This window comes from Mustela lutreola, chromosome 4 (assembly GCF_030435805.1).
Source record: "Mustela lutreola isolate mMusLut2 chromosome 4, mMusLut2.pri, whole genome shotgun sequence".
Lineage (NCBI taxonomy): Eukaryota > Metazoa > Chordata > Mammalia > Carnivora > Mustelidae > Mustela > Mustela lutreola.
Window position 1 is genome coordinate 80,712,517 of NC_081293.1, and position 18,727 is coordinate 80,731,243.

Consider the following 18,727-nt stretch of genomic DNA (forward strand, 5'->3'; position numbering starts at 1 on the left):
TAATGCAAAAAAAGTTAGAATTTGACTTTTGAAATAAAAACAACAATTTTTTTTTTAAAGATTTTATTTATTTATTTGACAGAGAGAAATCACAAGTAGATGGAGAGGCAGGCAGAAAGAGAGAGGGAAGCAGGCTCCCTGCTGAGCAGAGAGCCCGATGCGGGACTCGATCCCAGGACCCCAAGATCATGACCTGAGCCGAAGGCAGCGGCCTAACCCACTGAGCCACCCAGGCGCCCCAAAAATAACAATTTTTAAGTGGAAAATGGTATTTCTGAGTATGACATAAAACCTGAGATGCATGGAAGCCTAAAAACTTACTTTAAAAAGGATCAACTATAAGCAAAATATTAGAGACAAATGAGACACTGAGAAAAATATACTCAACACTATAACAAAGGGCCAGTGTCCTTAATTTACTGAGTCCTTATTACATCACTAGGAAATAAGCCAATAGAAAAATGAACAGACTATGTCTAGACAACTCATGGTAAAATTCATTCAGCTTATAAATTGGGAAAATGCTTACCATCTATTGTAATTAAAGAAATGTGAATCAGAACAACTGGCTGCCCCTTTTTACCTATCAGGTTTGCAAAATATTAAAGTCTGTTAATACCCACAGTTGTGATCTTGATGGGAAAACTGGCACTTTCATTAACACTTGTTGGGAATTTAAATCAATACAATGACTTTAGAGAAATTTTTCAATGTCATTCTCACATTTTTAATTGTACTTACCCTTTTCCTTGTCAGTTCTACTACTAGTAGTGATGTAAATGTTTATTTACGAATATGCTCCTTTATGTCCAAGGATACTTGCTGCTACCACAATTATCAATAGAGTCCTGATTAAGTCATTTATGGCAAATCCATACAACAGGAAAGTAGGTAGCTATTTAAAAATAAGATGGAAAAAAATAAAAACATGTTGATATACAAAGGCATACAAATTGCTTTTAAGTGGAGGGGGAGCAGATCTTCAGTAGTATCATAAAATCCTAATTGTGTGTACACCCTACACACACACGCTAGAATGTACATATTAGATATGCTACAATATGGACACAGGAAGGATACAGAGGAAACTGTTAACAAGGGTTCCTACAGGGAGCAGGACTAGATCAGGAAGCAAATAAACTTAAATAGTAAGAGACTGGTCACTGGTAGCATAACACTCACCAGAGTCACTAACGTTCAACACTTTACAATCAGTAAGGAAGTACTTTAGAGATCCTTTGCCTCCTCTTCTGGAAGCTGCTTTTAATATCCACTTTAATTCTCTACCTGATGACCCTGAAGACTAGGGATAGAAGCTGGCTAGAGGCAGGGAGGGGACCTGAAGTCTGGAGGAGGCAACAAGGCACAGGAGAAACTGAGTAAGTACTAACAGCACGCCACTGTGTCTCCATGGACTCCAGGGAGATTCATTTCTCTGCCAGGAGAACCCTCTCACACCCTGTCCCCAGTGGTTAAATCTCAAAGTCCATGCTCCTTAGGTCAGAAGGTTTACTAAGGTCATTCATTCTCAGAGGGTATGGTCCTTATGCATTGCTGAAGAATGCTGGAAAGGTGGGATGACTTCAGGAAGTAGTATTGAATACCCTTGAATATCCTGGTCTCTCCTCATGTCATGAGTCAGATTTGACCTGTTCAGTTATCCTAACGGTATCCTTGGATGACTACATTTTGAATATCACTTTCAGTATGTGTTTCTACTGCTTTTGTGAATTTTGCCAATGTACTTATTATGAGAAGAATCCAGATGTGCTTTGAACAAGAGGTGGGTTAGGAAGACAACTAAGAACTGAGAATGAATGACCTTTACCAATTGCATGGGACAAGTATAGAGACGGTAGAGAAATAAGGCTTCTTGATGTTTTCAACTCAGGGCTCAGGACTGAGCCTGGATTTTGCTCGGTTGAAGGGGTTTCTGCCTGTACAAGTGAGACTACCTACAACCAGCTCTGTTGTGCGTGTTTGTATCTCTAAAGCTTTCTGTCTTGCCTTTGGTTGGGGTGAGGTTGGAGGCACCACAAGAATACCTCTTAGATGTTTGTTCTTGCAAAAGACAACTCAATGCCATGATACAAACAGCTCAGTCATAACTGTGTGGCTGTTGAGTGGACCATCCAGACCAAGAGGCTGTGTAGCTTTGCACATGCTCCTATCTAGCTCATGGTGCTTAAGAACTGTCACACCAGAGGCCACATGACCTAGATTTCCCTTGTAGTGTTAGGTCTCAAAACACCTTTTAATCTGTCTCTTACTGATACTCCTGCTGCGAGGCGTGAACAAGCCAACAACATATAAGATGTAACTGATCACTGATGGTAGTGCTCATCACAAGTCATGGCTTAGCACAACCAAGCAGGCAGCAAGACTGAAGGATGGAGTAGGAGGTGGTCAGGTTTGATTTCTTTCATGTGCTTCTCAAAGGAGAATCCTTCCTTTACATCCACGTCTAGCATTTAGTCTTCACAGGGGAGAACTAGTATTGTTGGCTTGAGATAGGTTTTCTTCACTCATGCCCTACTTTCTGGGCATCATGCTAAGCTTCCACTGCCTTTGTTACTTCTGGTTGTTTCGTAAGGTATTGTAGGAACATTTTAGGTTTTCTCAGGGTCCTTGATCACCTGCCAGTGTTTCAAACCTAACAGCAGGTGGCGCTATAGCAGCAGTTTTTCAGACTAGTTGATGCTTCAGATTTGGCTGGCTCCCCCCCGACCCCCCTGTTCCTTCCTCCCTCCTTTCCTTTCTTTTTTTCTTTCTCTACTTACTTATTTATTAAGGTGTAATCATTGTCCTTAGTTCTGATTTCTGTGCTGAGAGACCGGTAGTAGATGATTTTTGACGTAGAACCATAATAACAGACTTTTGCCTTTTGTTCCCCCTGAACAATTTTTTTTTACCTTAAATCTTTAAGGTTCTTGAAGGTGGAAGGTCTCATCTTCTGTAACATCTTCCTGCTGAATAGGGCATAGAGTTGTCCCTACCTACTCGGGTCAAAATTGGTCAGTTGGGGACTGTTTAGGGGAGTTACAAAAGATGGAGGCAGCTGAATCCAACACTGACAGTAAAGAAGTGTCTCTGTGAAGAAAAAAAAAAAAAAGTGTCTCTGTGTGTGGTCAGGATCATCTGCCCACATGAAGTCATTATAGTCAGGGACTGTCCCATAGTGAGCTTTGAGGCTCCTTTTATCAGGAGGGCTGTTTTATGCTTAGCTAAAGCCTTTGTTTGCAACTGTACCTCAAAAGAGGTAGCTTCTAGGATAAATATGACTAAGGAATAATACCATCAAGACCTCTTTGTTTGAGATAAAACGTTAATATTCTAATTACAAAGGATCAGTGGCAAGTGGGAGAAAGCTTGTCTCAGGAGATAAGGCTATCCCCAAGTGCATCATCCAATCCAGTCATAAAGGAAGTTGGGCCATCCATTATCTCACAAGTCCATAGTTAATCCTGTGGAGTGGGATATGCTCTGGCTTTTAGGGAATAATTTCATTATCCACCCCACACAGAATTGGTCAGGGTGCTAGTTGAGTTACACAATTGTTGGGGAATTAATCCCATTTTCCAGCTGTTTAAATAATTATGTGTCCATGGGGTCCTGTTATTATCCCCAGAGAATAATAAGTAGAAGATCGTCTATACAGGAGTTACTGTGGTAATTTCTGTGAAGCTTACCTCCAGTTGTCTAGCTTAGGTAAACTACAAAATTTAAAGACAATCAAATCTAGAATTTAACATCCACAAAGGTGCTTTTTAAATAATTTTTTTCTCTTAAATAGCGCTCATTTTCAAAGATAGCCAAATTAGGACTAGTTTATTTGAAAAAAAAAAAAATAACAACCTAGGCCTAATTATTTACATAAACTCAGCAAGAATAGTGAGTGATCATACAGATCTTTTAGAATCTGCTTTGCTAGAACTTTATAAGGAATCTCTAGGTTGAACTTTTAGTAGCTCTATGCCCAAAGCCAAGTCAAATATTTGCCATCAGACATGCCTGCAGTACCTGTGGATTTGGATGGAATTCCTCTTCCTGAGGTCCCCAGAGTATCCTGAGGTTCCTGCACCTGCAAGGAAGTGACATTCTTTACTCACTTGGTGAGGCTGCTGGGAACATGTAAGCAAGATATCAGGCCAACAGTTCCTAGGGGCTTTGTGGCTCCAGGTTTCATAAAGCCAACCTCAATTCCTTAAAGCTGTCAGGTCATATCTGAGTCTGTGCATATCTTTCTCAAATATGACATTCCAGTCAAAGCCTTGGTAAAATGACCCATGTTTCCAATGGTGTCCTGTTACAGGAACAGATTCTTACTGAATTTATGCAAATGACCAGGATTATCATGGAAGAAAGAATACTTACTGAGACCTTTGAATTTGAGGGTATGGGTAGAGAGAAAGGTTGAATGCTTTGATTTGTTTACAAATGAGTCCTTTTACACTTCTACAAGTCACAGGTATCTTAAGAAAAAGTTTCCTTAGTCTGGAAGAGCAAACATCAGAGAACCAGCAACATTTCAAACAAGAGTCAAAACACTATAAACTTTTTATTTAGTCCCATGTTAGTAATTCTGCTTTAGCTTGAATGCAGCTTTAGTTAGCTCTGGAAATATTTCAGTTCTGATCTTAGAGATACTGAATACCTGTATTGTCCTAAAAGTCCTTCATGGAACTCTCCTTGAAATGAAACTCATTTTATCAGAGAGTAAGAACTATTATAAACAACAACAACAAAAAAAACCCTCAGAAATGGACATTGTTAATGATCTGATAGGAGAGTTCACTATGATATAATTAGACAAGGAAAGTCTAATTCTGTGACACATAACACTTCAATAGCCAGAACTAGAACATTACATACCAAACAAGCAAGCCTAATTAGTTATTAAGACTTTGTTCATGATTTAAATCTTGGGGAAGTTTGTTAAAAAACCTTAGGAGGTTTTAAAGCACATGCCTAAATAGTTCAGGGACCTTAAAACCTGATAAAGGTAAGACACAGAAACTGGTTTTTCTAGGCAGGAAGGAAAGAAAAAAACTATTTGCAGAATTTTCTTATCAAGAGCAGAACAACAATTGAGAATGCTTTGTCTTTTTAGACAGAGCAAAAGCCAACTTTCAATCCTATACCAGTGTCTTTAAAATTCATTCATTTCAATCTTAGTCCATCCTGAACACACCTAAAATTCATTTCCAAAGATTTCCCTTTTCAGACCTTCTACAACTTTCCTTTGCATTCAGATTTTGTCCCAAGCCACTTCTTTCCAAACAACCATCTCATTTAGGACAAAATTACCTTCTTTTATGTTCAACAAAAATGCATTCCCTTTCCTTATCTTTCTTTTCTTTTTTTTTTTTTTTAAGAGAGAGATCATAAGTAGGCAGAGAGGCAGGCAGAGAGAGAGAGAGGGGAGGAAGCAGGCTCCCTGCAGAGCAGAGAGCCCAACATGGGGCTCAATCCCAGGACCCTGGGATCATGACCTGAGCTGAAGGCAGAGGCTTTTAACCACTGAGCCACCCAGGCGCCCCCCTTATCTTTCTGACATATCTCCAACTTTTCCGCATACAGAGTTGATTCCCTTATTTCCATCAGTCTTAGTCACAGTTAGCAGAATTTTGCACTCTACAGAAACCTTAATCTCCAGTGAAGACTAAGGAGTAACCAATTGTAAAATGTTACACCATAATTCTTTAGATGTCAAATTTATGAGTCAGTTAAGCACAAAACATGTTTACCAACAGATTTAAATATCCTTAGTTCTTTGCAGTAAGTCAAAAGCACAAAACTATGTCCAATAATCAATGCTTTAGCATTTTATCCCATTTCAAAAAGACCTAGATGTCCAACAAATTTAATTTCATTTGTCATCCAAGCAAAACTACAGTTTCAGGTTACTGAAGACTTCAAAAGCTATCTTAACAATTACCCATGAAAACTTTGAGAAAGACAATTAACTATCAGTTTAGTTACCTTTTGGTAACAAATTCCAACAGAGATAATATGAGCTTATTTGACTTTCAGCAAACCTCCACAGAGTAAGTTTTACATTTAGTGCACATAACTTAGTTTAAATACTGACTTATGTTCCACCTGGGCCCACCCCATTTTCAATTTTTACCTGAGACACTGGGGTTTGCAAAAGGTCCAGAATGAAGCGTGTAAGAGTCCAAGTAGACCATATAGTAATGGGAATTGGTTTTCCTTTAGCATGCAAAAGTTTTAATTCATGACCTACTTTCTCCCATGTCTACAGGCCTAACGTCCCTAATATACAGAACCAGGAGTAATGTTCTTTCATTACTTTAAAAAGCTACAAAAGTTTACCCTTGCTGACTGTTGCTCCTCCCACCTTTAGGAACCGCCTCAACAAACATATGTCAGGGCGATATTCGTTTGTGCTCTCTATATTACCCATACCCTGCAGTAAGTACCCACAACTCACCAGGGGAAAAAGGCATGGCCATGCCTGGTGTTTTGAGCTGGAAGATCTAATTAAGCCAGCAGTATCCTGAGAGAATTTGAACCTCCTCTCCAAGAATATAAGAGGAAAAAGTGAAAAATGATCCAAAGTTCCAGAGTCCTGGGCAGAGAGATGATTTTAGCTAGATAGCCAGGGAGACAGGCTTGATATGTATAAAGACATCATCTCCAAAGGGGTGGTTCTCAACTTCCAAGGCACACAGGATTCACCAGGGCAGCTCTTTATGAATCCATAGGTCTGTGGGAAGACCCCAGATCCCCTGAATCAGATACTGTAAGGGAGTTGTCAAGACCTGTGTATTTGGGGGAAAAAGACCAACCAGCCAAACAAACAAAAAACCAAAAAACTTTCCAGGTGGTTGAGATAAGGAGTCACTCCTAGGTAAGTAACCAGCTTAGGTTTTGTTTTTTTTTTTTTTTTAATTTATTTATTCATTTTAGAGAATGAGAGCATGCTAGCAAGCAGAGGGAGTCAGGGGAGGGACAGAGGGAGACAAAGACCTCCCAGCTTGAATGGGGAGTCCTACATGGGGCTTAATCCCAGGACCCTAAGATCATGACCTGAGCCAAAATCCGGAGTTAGGTGCTTAACCGACTGAGCCACCTGGGTGCCACTATTCTTAATCACTTATTTTACTCCCCCAACAAGTAATCTTGGTCTCTATCTCTATTTCTCCCCGTGATCTCCCCCCATCCCCATTTTTTGGATCAGCATAAAGATCTTATAAAGATCTTCACCAATCCACCAGAAACTGTTTCTCCCGTGTTTCCTACAGCTGTTGCAAACAGTGCTTTACCCCAGAATGAAGCCACTGAGATGAGTGGTGACAGAAGCCATAGAATCTTGAGAATTAACAACTGTGTCCAGTGTTTGTAGTGCCAGGCACTCCCCTTCCTTGTGACTCAGATTCTCTGAACAAAGTATATCTATTTGTCTCCTGGAATAACTTCCCATTCTCCAGCTCTGATGATCAGGTTTGAGCTGATTTTATGAAAAGGAAGCTGAACAAGAGGTTTCCTGTATTCAGAAGCAGAATGAGAACCTGACAACTAAAAGCCTGATCGTCCCATGTTTCCGGGTGTTTACCACACTATCTCACAGTCCACCCTAGCAGCCATCTACCTGCTATTTCAGCAGGTAGTGATGGTTAAGGTTGGTAAAATCAGTATCAAAAATTCCACAAGTGAACCATGCATTTTATTCCTTTAAAATGTACTATCTTATTAAGTCTAAATAATTAAATCCCTGACTACTTATCTTTTCAGAATGGCCAAAAGTCTTTATTGCTGGTGAATGCTTTTTCTGGCATCAAAGCTGTCACAGAATGAAGGCGAGCAGAGAGACAGGGCTATTGCTGGGAGAGGCTAGATGAATGAGATATGAAAATCTGAGAATAGTAAATAGGAGACACTTACTTTGGTAATTTAGCGTCATTCCATGGTCTTGTCTCCAGCTGTGCATGTCTAGAAAATAAAAATGAATCGTTCATTTGAGGACAGACTCAAATTAACCAGGCTCCTAAGAGTCAGAAGTATGAGTCAGAATACCAACATCCTACTTGTTAAGAGTTTGTGCCACAAGTCAATACAAACTCTATGCTGGAAGCCAAATTATAATCCAGAGTCTTGGTTAGCAAGATTTAGCAAAAGGAAGGCGCTAGATGATCTTCATACTTGTCAAAGAAGCAGCACTTGGGAGAGCTAGGACATTCCAGAACCTGGATGGGGCATTGCAGTGTTACACTGTTGGCCCAATATGGGTGTAGCAGGAGTGTGGGAGCCAAAGGGCCAGAACTGGATATGGAGAAGTGCTAGACCAGAGCCAGGCAGAGTATCAGAACTGAGTCTCCAGCCCACAGAGGAGTTACATACCTGGATAAGTATGGTGAAGCCAGGAAAGGATGGTCTAGGTTAGTTCATTAAGTAAAGAGTAGGCAGCTACAATAATTACTTCCCATGCCCACAACTAAGCACATGTGAAGACAGATTTAAAGAAAAATACACAGCCTGATCTTTTTTCTTAATAAAAATGCTTATGGTAAAAATAATCCTAACAGTATGCAAGAGTATATAGTGAAAATAAAATTTCTTCTTCCTATAGATCCACTGTTCTGAGTTTCAAGCACTGTTTTAGACAGTTACTAGAAATTAATACAATGTCCCGAGGGATATTTTTTTTTAAGAGATGGTCTTCAAAATTTTACTTCCAGAGTTTAGTTCAGTGGGGGGTACCAGGAATTCCCAGTGTTTATGCCTGTAGGTGACCCAGATGCATAGTTTAGTTTAGACACCACTGGTCTCATTGGGCTCTAAAGATTGACTTTCCAGGCCTCTCTGTAAGAGCGGCCCCATACCTGAGCTCCAGAACAGTTCTGGGTTGGCGGGGGCTAGGAGTGGGTGTAGAGCTGCCTTATGATACACTCTGTTCGTTGTGTGTCAGACTGACAAACTTCCTTTCTGAGTGACCCAGTTTTAAAAAAAATTTGTTCATTAAATTCTAGGCATCTGACCCAGGAAACTTTTTAGCTTTATCTATCACTATTAGCTGTTGAATTATTGAGTTGAATATTGTGGTGTCCCCTTGCTGCCAGTTCTATGACTGCACTTCGTGCTTTTTAAGGTGATCTGAGAATCTGAGGTTTATAATTTGAGGCAGTGAAATCTCCATGAGAACACTGATCAGTCATGATTTTTCACTCCTGGTTCATCCCACAAGTGATTTTTAAGTTCCTATCATGTGCTGGACCTTCTTCTAGGAACTGATAATAGAGCAGTTACCAAAATAGTTCTTGTAATGAAGCCAACCCTAGTTGAATGAGAGAGATCATAAAGCACCAAAACTAGGTGAATTGGAGATACAAGTCTGGATGGAATTCAGGAAGGAGACCCATGATGTAAACAGAAATGTATTTAAGTGATTAGCACAGAGATGAGAACTTAAGTATGAACCTGGGCACATTCCACTAGGAAGTGTCCTAAAAGAACAGAGGTCAGAGAACCCAGTGCTAAGGCACGGGTTCATGAAAAGACAGGGAGATGAAGAAGTGGCCAAGGAGGCTGAGAAGGAATGGCCAGAAATGTAGAAGAAAATCAGGGGATTGTGATGTCTCCCCAAGAGAACACTTTCAAGGCCTTTGCTCCCTTCATTATGGCAGAGTGGGTAAATGTGTCTTGCACTGGTGGGTGACATCAATTGGGTAAATCAGAGTGTCTGGAACAGTTTAAGAAGGTCTCATGGAGGAAGGGTTATTCACTGAGGGTTGAAGGGATGAAAGGAATGCATAAGAATGTAGAATGAGGGGCACCTGGGTCTCTCAGTGGGTTAAAGCCTCTGCCTTCGGCTCAGGTCATGATCTCAGGGTCCTGGGATTAAGCCCCACATCAGGCTCACTGCTCAGCAGGGAGCCTGCTTCTCTTCCTCTCTCTCTCTGCCTAACTCTCTGCCTACTTGTGATCTGTCAAATAAATAAAATCTTTGGAAAAAAAAAAAAAAGAATGTGGAATGATTTTTCAAGGTAAGGAACATGTGCAAACTGAGATCTAGAATCTGGGATAGTTTATCTGAGGGGCATGGTTAGGGTGGAGGGTGGTGTTTGGGAGCCATGACTGATCACCAGAGAGGGGTTAAGTGTCACTGTATCTGAGGTCCCAACATGGAGAATATGAACTTATCCTGAATAAAGATCAACCATGGATGCTTACAGCCACTGATTCTCAACTGTTCTGATTTTGCCCGCCAGGGGACGCCTGGCAATGTCTGCAGACACTTTTGGTTATCTGCGGGATGGGGTGCAACTGGCATTGAGTGGGTGGAGGCTAGAGATCCTTTCAAAATATCTCATGATGAAAAAAAAAAAAATCCTATGATGTATAGGACAGGCCCCACACAAAGAGTGATCTGGCCCAGAATGTCAATGGGGCTGATGCCTGAGAAACCCCTCCCTGTTCTGCAGCAGGCACTTGAAGCTGTACTTATTACTGGTTGCTTTAATGTTTCACACTTAAACAATGACCTGATTTCCTCCCTGCCTCTCCTCTCTTCATTTATTCACATTCGAGTAGAAAAGTTTCAGCATCACATTCCATACATAACAGATGAGGAGATGGTGAGGGTTATGGAGTTTGGTTTTTTCCTAGTTTAAATTTCTGAGATTCCATTCTATTATACATTTACTTTTACTTCCTCCTTCCTATGTCTATTGTGCTAAAAATGCGAACAGATTGATTAAACATAGATTTGTGGACTTTAATGTGATCTTAATAGGATCACCTTATGCCAGATGCTAGTGAGGTATTTTTCATTCTCCGCAAAGTGTGACAGAAGGTGCTAAGCAGAGTGTGCAGTGCGGAGTTTTGTTTAAAAGGCAGCAAAGTGTAGGAGCCAACTATTTGCATCATAATCACAGATACTGAAACAAAAAGAGGCAATGTAGAATGCAAAGATTCTCACCATTTCCAGAGTGAGGATTAGGAACTAGAGGGAGAATCTTAGCTTTGCAATGTTCCTCAAGCAGTGACCATTTCTCTCCTTTCTAGTGCTATATGTTCCACATGTATGTTGGGGTACGTGCTGGAGGAGGGATCGGTGATGAAATCGAAGACCCAGCAGGCGATGAATATGAGATCTATCGAATCATCTTTGACATCACCTTCTTCTTCTTCGTGATTGTCATTCTCTTGGCCATAATACAAGGTAAGCATTGTCTTCACTGAAGCACCAGAGGATCCAGAATTTGAGCCACCTGTTGTTTAAGTAACATTAAGGTGGGGTAGGAACGTCAAGTGCTCTCTGCAAAAGCCAAATAGAATGTTTCCTTTCAGGATTTCTTCTTTCAAAGTCTTTAGAAGGAAAATCAAAGCAGCATGGGACCCTGGGTGTTGGGGAATATGGGTATGGGGCTCTTTTCCCATAACCTGATAAAAGAAGCACTTCCCTCAGTTTGACTCTCTACCCTGCCACTTACTGACACAGTGTTGGGTGGGTGAGCAATGTAACTCCTTTGGATCTTTCAAATGCAAATTATATAAATCTCTAAGCTACAGTAGATTATTGAAAAGTTTTTTTTCTTTTAAAAGAAAGGATATTGATACATAAGTATCCAGATAGTTAGTACCTAATGCAAGATTGTGCTTCCTAAATAATCTTAAGGCTACCATTATTGGGTATCTGTTACCTGCCTGCCACAGGTATGAAACTCTACCCTCATGCACCCAGTGAGAATGGTGGTTTTTACATTTCCAGAAACTGAGCCATAACAAGTGTAAGTAACTTGGCCAGAGGACACAGTTAAGAAGTGTCAGGGCTGGAATCCAAACTCAGGGAGGGTGTCTGGACCCAGAGCCCTCACTTAAAAAGCTGAATGCCATACTGACCCCCAGTTCTTCCCTTCACTCCAGGGACGCTTGCAATGTGGTATTTCCTCCCTCAGAAAAATCACTCTTACTTACCTCTTTCTGTTCATCCATTGATCCTGGCTTGAATTAAATGTCTGTGAACATGATATTATCCTCCAGGTCGTACAGGCACAAAACGGTAATTTTTTTTCCAGTAAAATACACGAACAAGTTTAAAAGATTCATAATCCATCCTTTCTGTCTTCATTGAGTGTAACGATGTGTTTTATGAAAGAGCAAACTCATAAAGCCCCTGGAAGAGGTGCATGCAGCTCGTGAGTCCGAGAAGGAAAAGGGTCTAAGGGAAAACAGCGCAGGGCAGTTAATTTCTGGCTGACACGGTTCTTAACGTGCTGGTGAGTTTATCTGCCAGGAATTTATGAAAAGAATGATTTGAGGCACGTTCCTCAGTTAATAAGGTAATGTTTGATTTCCAAATTGGTACTCCAAAATCTCATTACTGGAGTTTTTGGCACTTTCCGACCGGAAATCACAAGTGCTCTTTCTCACAGTGAAGTAGCAGGAAACCTATCCTCTGTATGTGCCAAGGTAACAAAGGGTTTTTCCTGCTCTGTCCCTTCATTCTGAAACCCCTTTCCTGCCCCCAGAGAGAAGGCTGCTGCCCTGGGAGGAGTATCGGGTATGTGCTCACAACTTCTGCCACACTCTGAGCCTCTCCTGGCATGGCTGTACATTTTCTCTGTCCTTGGAAGGATTAGCCAAGGGGCTTTGAATTTAATTATTCTTCTGTGGTTGATAAAGATTAGAGTGTGTTTTTATTGAACACTAGGTTTAATTATTGATGCTTTTGGAGAACTAAGAGACCAACAGGAGCAAGTCAAAGAAGACATGGAGGTGAGTCTTTCTGTGGCTGGCTCGGCTTTGTTGCTGTGGGCACTTGTCTCCCGTACTGTCTTTATCCAAGATTCATAAATGGGGGAGAAAGTAGGTGGAGGACATAAGCAACAGGGGACTGCCTTAGCCTGCTTCAGATCCAGGCAGTGCATACCACTGACCAGTTTGCTAGGCAGGAACTGTGGGGCTCTAGGGTGGACAAAGTAATAAGACATCGTCAACCCCTCAAAGAGAGGGAGAACCACCCATTCAAAATGATGGATTCACTGACAAGTAAACAGGCAACTGCAGAGCCCTATGTTGAGCCCTTTCTAATAAATAACTCAGAGGAGAACTTTATAGAATTTAGAGGCTGTGGAAAACCAGAAATGGGTTTTAAGCAGCTTATGGGGGTTTACATTTTGTGAAGATTACTATGGTTTAAAACATAGAGAGTACATTAGCAACTGGGAAGATCAGGGGCAGAGAAGCAGGCTGTGAGCATTTTTTCGGCAGGAGATTATGAGGCTCCTGCTGAAGAAATCAAAGATGTAGGGGCCAGACGGATTCAAGCAGTACTTTGGAGGTGGTGTGACAAGTGGGTGATTGGCAAGATGCAGAGGACGAAAGGTTTGGAGCAAGCAGGAACGATTCCCAGATTTCCAGCGTGAGCTACCAGACAGATGGTGGCTCAGTTACACCCAGAGTAATTACGAGAGGTAGCAACGAGGAAGGGCAGGTCCATGGGTGAGCTGTTACTTGTGAGCCCATCGAGTGTGGTAAAGACCTACTGCTGAATGTGGCCTATCGCTGTCCATGGTCATTGATCAATAAGGCAGAGAGAATTCAATAAATTCTTAAATCATCTCTAGTTGAGGCCCTAAAATCTAAGGCATCATAAACATGCCTTCAGTGGTATTAAATAGTTTCTAATTTGCCAGGAAGATGAGCATCTGGAGCCACACGAAGGACACAATGATTAAATTCACTCCAACTGATACATAAAAAATTATAATAGTGAAACAGAAAGCCTGCTTCTTGGGGGGGTCTTGCATGCCAGTCCCATGGACGGCAGACCTAAGCAGGTGCCGCTCTAAGAGATGCAGTGCGAACGAGCAGGGAGCAGAAGGAGCAGCATCCCATCTCTAGAGTAGAAAGTTACCCCCCAGTACCTGTTCACTGGTTAATTCTGTATCTAGCACAGTGCCTGGCACACGGCAGACCCTCTCAGGTGTGGACTGAACACCCCACAGCCTGGTATTTGATTTGGCCCTCCCCAAATGTGAGTCATCTGTACCTTTCTCCCCTGGGTCATCAAACTTTGTTCAGGTAGGTACCAAGTTTGTGGTCTCAGTCGAGGACATATTGAATCCTGCCTACCTAATTTCAGTCAATGTCATGAACAAGAGTGATTGCTAAGTCTTGGGCATTCTCACTTAGGGGAGAGAAAATAAGGAAAAGAGAGCTTTACCGCCATCATTATGGACCCTTCTTTCTCCATCTGTTACTTGTCGCTGGTACCTATGTCCTTTAAGCCTCCAGCAAGATACAGTTGAGGCCACAGTTAAATTAATTCTCATGTGCTTGGCACAGTCTTCCCTCATGACCTTATACAATACTGAGTGAACCAAACAGCTGCCCCATTGGTGAGTTGTGTGTTCCTTTGTTTTGCTTTTTGATATCTGACATGTTAATTATTTCCCTTTGTCTTCTAGACCAAATGCTTTATCTGTGGGATAGGCAACGATTACTTCGACACAGTACCACATGGCTTTGAAACTCACACTTTACAGGAACACAATCTGGCCAATTACCTGTGAGTGTGCCTGTCTTGGACTCTTCACCCTCTCCCTGTCTCTCAGAAATGGAAGAGAGCTATGGCTTCCTTTTCTTTATACAATTGGGCTCAGGTTTTGAGAGAAAGACCCACAGCTAGTGGTTCTCTTGTCCCCAAGAGGAGGTTCACCTAAGAAAAGAACCTGTAGCCATTCATATGAACGATACCTTCTAGAATGTGGTTCTCTTGTCCCCAAGAGGAGGTTCACCTAAGAAAAGAACTTGTAGCCATTCATATGAACGATACCTTCTAGAACATGAAATGGAAAGATGGAAAAATTCAAATAAGTGGAATACAAGCTTAGCCTCTCAGAGAGCATTGGCCATGTTTTCCATTTCAAGTAGGAAGACTCCAGCTGCTTCCTAGAGATCTGTAAATCTCCATTTTTCTTTTCTGAGAACCTACAGATCTCTTGAGGCACTATTATCTCTTTAGGCACTATATTTTAACAGAGTCAAAAGCTGCATTTTTAAAAAAAAACACACAGAAATCTATTGCTTACAACTAGCCCAAACTGCAGTTTGGTAAAACAGAATTCTTACTTTCTAACCCAGTTTTAGTATCAAACAGAAGAGATGCAGAGTAGCATTGTAGCAAAAGTGGGGGCTTTGGAATTCACAGCCATGAGGCATTTGGCAAGTTATCTGAACTTTTTGATCCCTGATTTTCTAAGTGGGGACTGGGATTCCTGGCCCCTGAGTGAATAAATATAGATACCCTTGAAGGTGGGATATGGCACCAAGCGTGGCAGACAGCATCTCTCAAGAGGAATAACATGATCTATGCACACATTTTAGCTCCTCCGAAAAAATACTTTTAAAAAAGGTTAAGTTTTTGGTTCCGATGGCATGTTTTTGTTGTTGTTTGCTGTGCCATTTGTTCCATTTCTTTGGCCTCCCGACAGGGTGAAGAGTTAGCTTGTAGCCCAATCAGAAGTATCTGTGTATGCTGACATTTCCATTCCATCCATTTCTGATTAGTCTCTCTGTATCTGTAGGTTTTTTCTGATGTATCTCATAAACAAAGATGAAACAGAGCACACAGGACAGGTAGGTAAACAGTGACCACACACCATCTTCTGAAAGAAGTGACAGAGAATCCATACACGGTGGGCATGTGTGTGCATGAAATACAAAGAGTTGGAATTACTTTCAGATATTAGTCATAGTATTTTACTAAAGAAATTCCTGTTATCCTGGACGAGTGTGCAAAAATCGTCTTTGTGTGTAGAAAGGGTAAAGTTGTAAGTTCACATAAAAATTTTAAGCTTTTATTAGCTCAGCATGCTGAGTTTGGGGTTTGCTAAGTATAATGTCTTTGATTGCTTAATCAGCAGATGATTTCAGATGAACTTCAACCCACATTATTAGGGTCAGTTAAAAAGAATTTTGTATGAAATGTCTAAGGTTCTCCTTAAGTATTTGAAATTCTCCCTCTGCAGATATTTGCCTCCAGTTGTTAATAGTTTGAATTTGAAGGATACAATTAATAATAGTAATGTCTTTAAAAAAACTTATTTGTGGTATATGATTTTAAGAGTTCTTTAAATCATAATTAGATTATGGTCCAGATGAAGACTGGTTGTTAATAGAAGTGAGGTCTGGTATGGTTAAGAACTCTCTAAATGAATATGGGCTTTTCCAATCATGTAAATTATGCATAACTACACAGTTACCTAGATATATACATGCAACAAATTTGCATTTCTTTCTGTCTTCTGTTTTGTGGTGATGCCCAGATTTGGGGGAAACCTGATGTTAATACATTTCCTTTACTTTTCCAGGAATCTTATGTCTGGAAGATGTATCAAGAAAGGTGCTGGGAATTTTTCCCAGCAGGGGACTGTTTCCGGAAACAGTATGAGGACCAGCTAAATTAAACTCAGACTCAGATCACCTCTGAAAACCAAAACATACACATTCATTCTTTCTGTCTCGGTCTCTCTCCCTCTGTCTCTGCTCTCTTGGAAACATCCTGCTGAATTTGTGAATTGCCAGCATTCTCTTCTTTCTGGGAGCAGTGAACTCTGTTTCTGAAGACCTGACCATGCTTTTCCCCCCTCCTTCTGTATTTTCTTTGAGAATAAAGACTGAAGAATAACCTAAATTCCTACACAGACAAACTAGGAACTGTGGAAAGAACACCATTTCGGACACTCTCCATCATAATGCCAACAGACCAATTTCCTTCCAAGACTCCTGAAAGTCCCCTTGAGCTTTGGGGCAGTCACAGAGAAGCATAACAGCCACACTCATCCGGCCTCTTTATTTCACCATCCTGAAAGGAACTCTCTGATGGTCACAGAGCACTGTAGCACTTAAGAGATTGCCGTGGACACCAGTTACGAAGGGAAATAGTGCCTTACTATATGTGGGTTGAGCTATGCAGAAGATATGTGCATGAAAAAACATCTTTATTTTCTTTATGTCGATTTTTTTTCTTTACTTAGTTAGATTGATTTTGTGGGTTTTTTTTCTTTTTTCTTTTCTCTGGTTGGGGAGGGTAAGAAAAGCAGTTTGTGCGCACCTTTAAAAAAAAAAAAAAAAAAGACGGGTGGCCTGTCTCAGGACTAGAGGAAGCTCTTCTCATTTGCTAAATTCACATTTACCCTCCCCATGTGCTCCTGCTCTTATTTTGGTAATGCTCTGATGCAACACTGCAACTTTATGAAATCTTTGTATGAAAACAAAAAGACTGCAAAAAAAAAAAAAAATACACTTTCAAAAGAAATAATTCATTGCATGTTTATTATGCAAGTTTAAAAGAACAAAGAAAACCTCCAGAAGCAAGTTGATCAACGTGAAAGAACTTTCATGATAATTATATTCATAGTAATAAAGTGTCGTGGGCTTACTTGTATATTTGGAGCCAGTGTCATCCACCAACAATGTGATACATTATGAACTTGACAGTAGTTTTGGGTTTTTCTCTTTCTTTTGGCCACCTGTGATCAGTTGCTGATTAAGGACTTCTTGTCAGGCCATTTTTTAAATATCAAAGCTGAAGCAATATCCATTCAGGGATTTCATCAGTTGCATCAAAAAACACGGATGATAATTATCAATTACTCCATTTTGAGTCCTTTTAAATGTAATGCTTATCTTTACAAATAAAAAAGAGATTCAGAATGGAAGCAAGATCATTTTGCAAACATTGGAGCTCTTTTATTACAAGTCTGCTTGTTAATTTTAGAATTGTAAAACTGCTCTGATTAAACTATTTAACTAACATTCTCATTCTCTTCTTTTCCCATTTCACTTGCAGTGGGGAGGCTTTATAATAACCTGAGGGGGGTTTAGTTTAAGGGCAATGCAAACCCTGCCGTACAGCCTTTAACACCTGCAGATTTCCGGATGGCTGACAAGTCCCCTGCTTTAGAATTACAGAACCTCAGAGTCAGCAGGCAGTTTGAATCACCTTGCTCTACCCCTGTCATTTCCCTGACTTGGGGCCATCCTGAGTTCCTTAAACACCACCGACAGAAAAATCACTCTTTCCCAAATCATTTTAAATTTTACACAGCTCTCATTCTAGAAGGTTCCTCTTTGCTCAGGGCAAATGTGCTTCCCTGTAATAGTAGGGGTTCACTTCCTGCCTTCATATGAAAGAGGACTGGTATACTAGGAAGTGGTGTATAAAACACCCAAACACTAAATGAACACGCAGTGTGCCAAGCACTGGTGGGTTATCATTTGTCAACTTACTGACACAACATGAGGGCTGTGGTACCTAGATTTTGCATTTGTCTTTTGGTATCACTTTTATTTGGGAGAAAGAATGGAACCAATTTGGCCACACCATGGGAACTCCTGAGCTTGCCTAAGGAGGTGCTCTTAGATTCTGAGGAGTCTGAGTAAAATAGATCAGTTCCATAAAACATCAGGAAGCATGTTCCCCTTTGACACGAAACACAGCATAAGCAGCATACAGCAAGGAGAAGTAAATATTTCTCCAGGACATAAAATCTGCTGACAGATTCAGGTCTTCTATTTATAAGGCAAAGGCAGATTTGATATAAAACAACAGCACAGCTGAGAGGTGAGTGAACAAATCCTTAGTCATCACCTGGTCTGGATTTTGCAGAACTGTTCACTCCTTTAATTAATTGCTCCTGGCTTTAGTGCCTGGGAAGGTGATGGTGCTCACAGAGAAGCAAGAAAAAAGCCAAAC

General features: G+C 40.8%; 1 protein-coding gene and 1 long non-coding RNA gene across 5 annotated transcripts in view; one reads left to right on the plus strand and one right to left on the minus strand.

Annotated features, from left to right (window-relative positions):
- Nucleotides 1–17,787, plus strand: part of RYR2 (ryanodine receptor 2) — a 751,000-nt gene extending 733,213 nt beyond the window's left edge. For all 3 annotated transcript variants that reach the window (XM_059170336.1, XM_059170337.1, XM_059170338.1), the window contains 5 exons: nucleotides 11,029–11,185; nucleotides 12,677–12,741; nucleotides 14,436–14,536; nucleotides 15,555–15,606; nucleotides 16,341–17,787. In XM_059170336.1, the coding sequence (XP_059026319.1) occupies nucleotides 11,029–11,185; nucleotides 12,677–12,741; nucleotides 14,436–14,536; nucleotides 15,555–15,606; nucleotides 16,341–16,436 (471 nt within the window). In that variant the 3' untranslated portion in view covers nucleotides 16,437–17,787. The remainder of the gene's footprint in view (nucleotides 1–11,028; nucleotides 11,186–12,676; nucleotides 12,742–14,435; nucleotides 14,537–15,554; nucleotides 15,607–16,340) is intronic.
- On the minus strand, nucleotides 86–12,279 carry LOC131829016 (uncharacterized). Of its 2 annotated transcripts, XR_009352665.1 has the most exons (6): nucleotides 11,941–12,279; nucleotides 10,943–11,281; nucleotides 7,909–7,956; nucleotides 4,021–4,081; nucleotides 2,913–3,090; nucleotides 86–895 (listed from the first exon to the last, which is right to left on the minus strand). It is a non-coding gene; the product is annotated as an uncharacterized LOC131829016 (long non-coding RNA). The 2 variants fall into 2 exon arrangements; XR_009352666.1 differs by lacking the exon at nucleotides 4,021–4,081 and having other exon boundaries at nucleotides 11,941–12,278.
- Nucleotides 17,788–18,727: the final 940 nt, after the last annotated feature.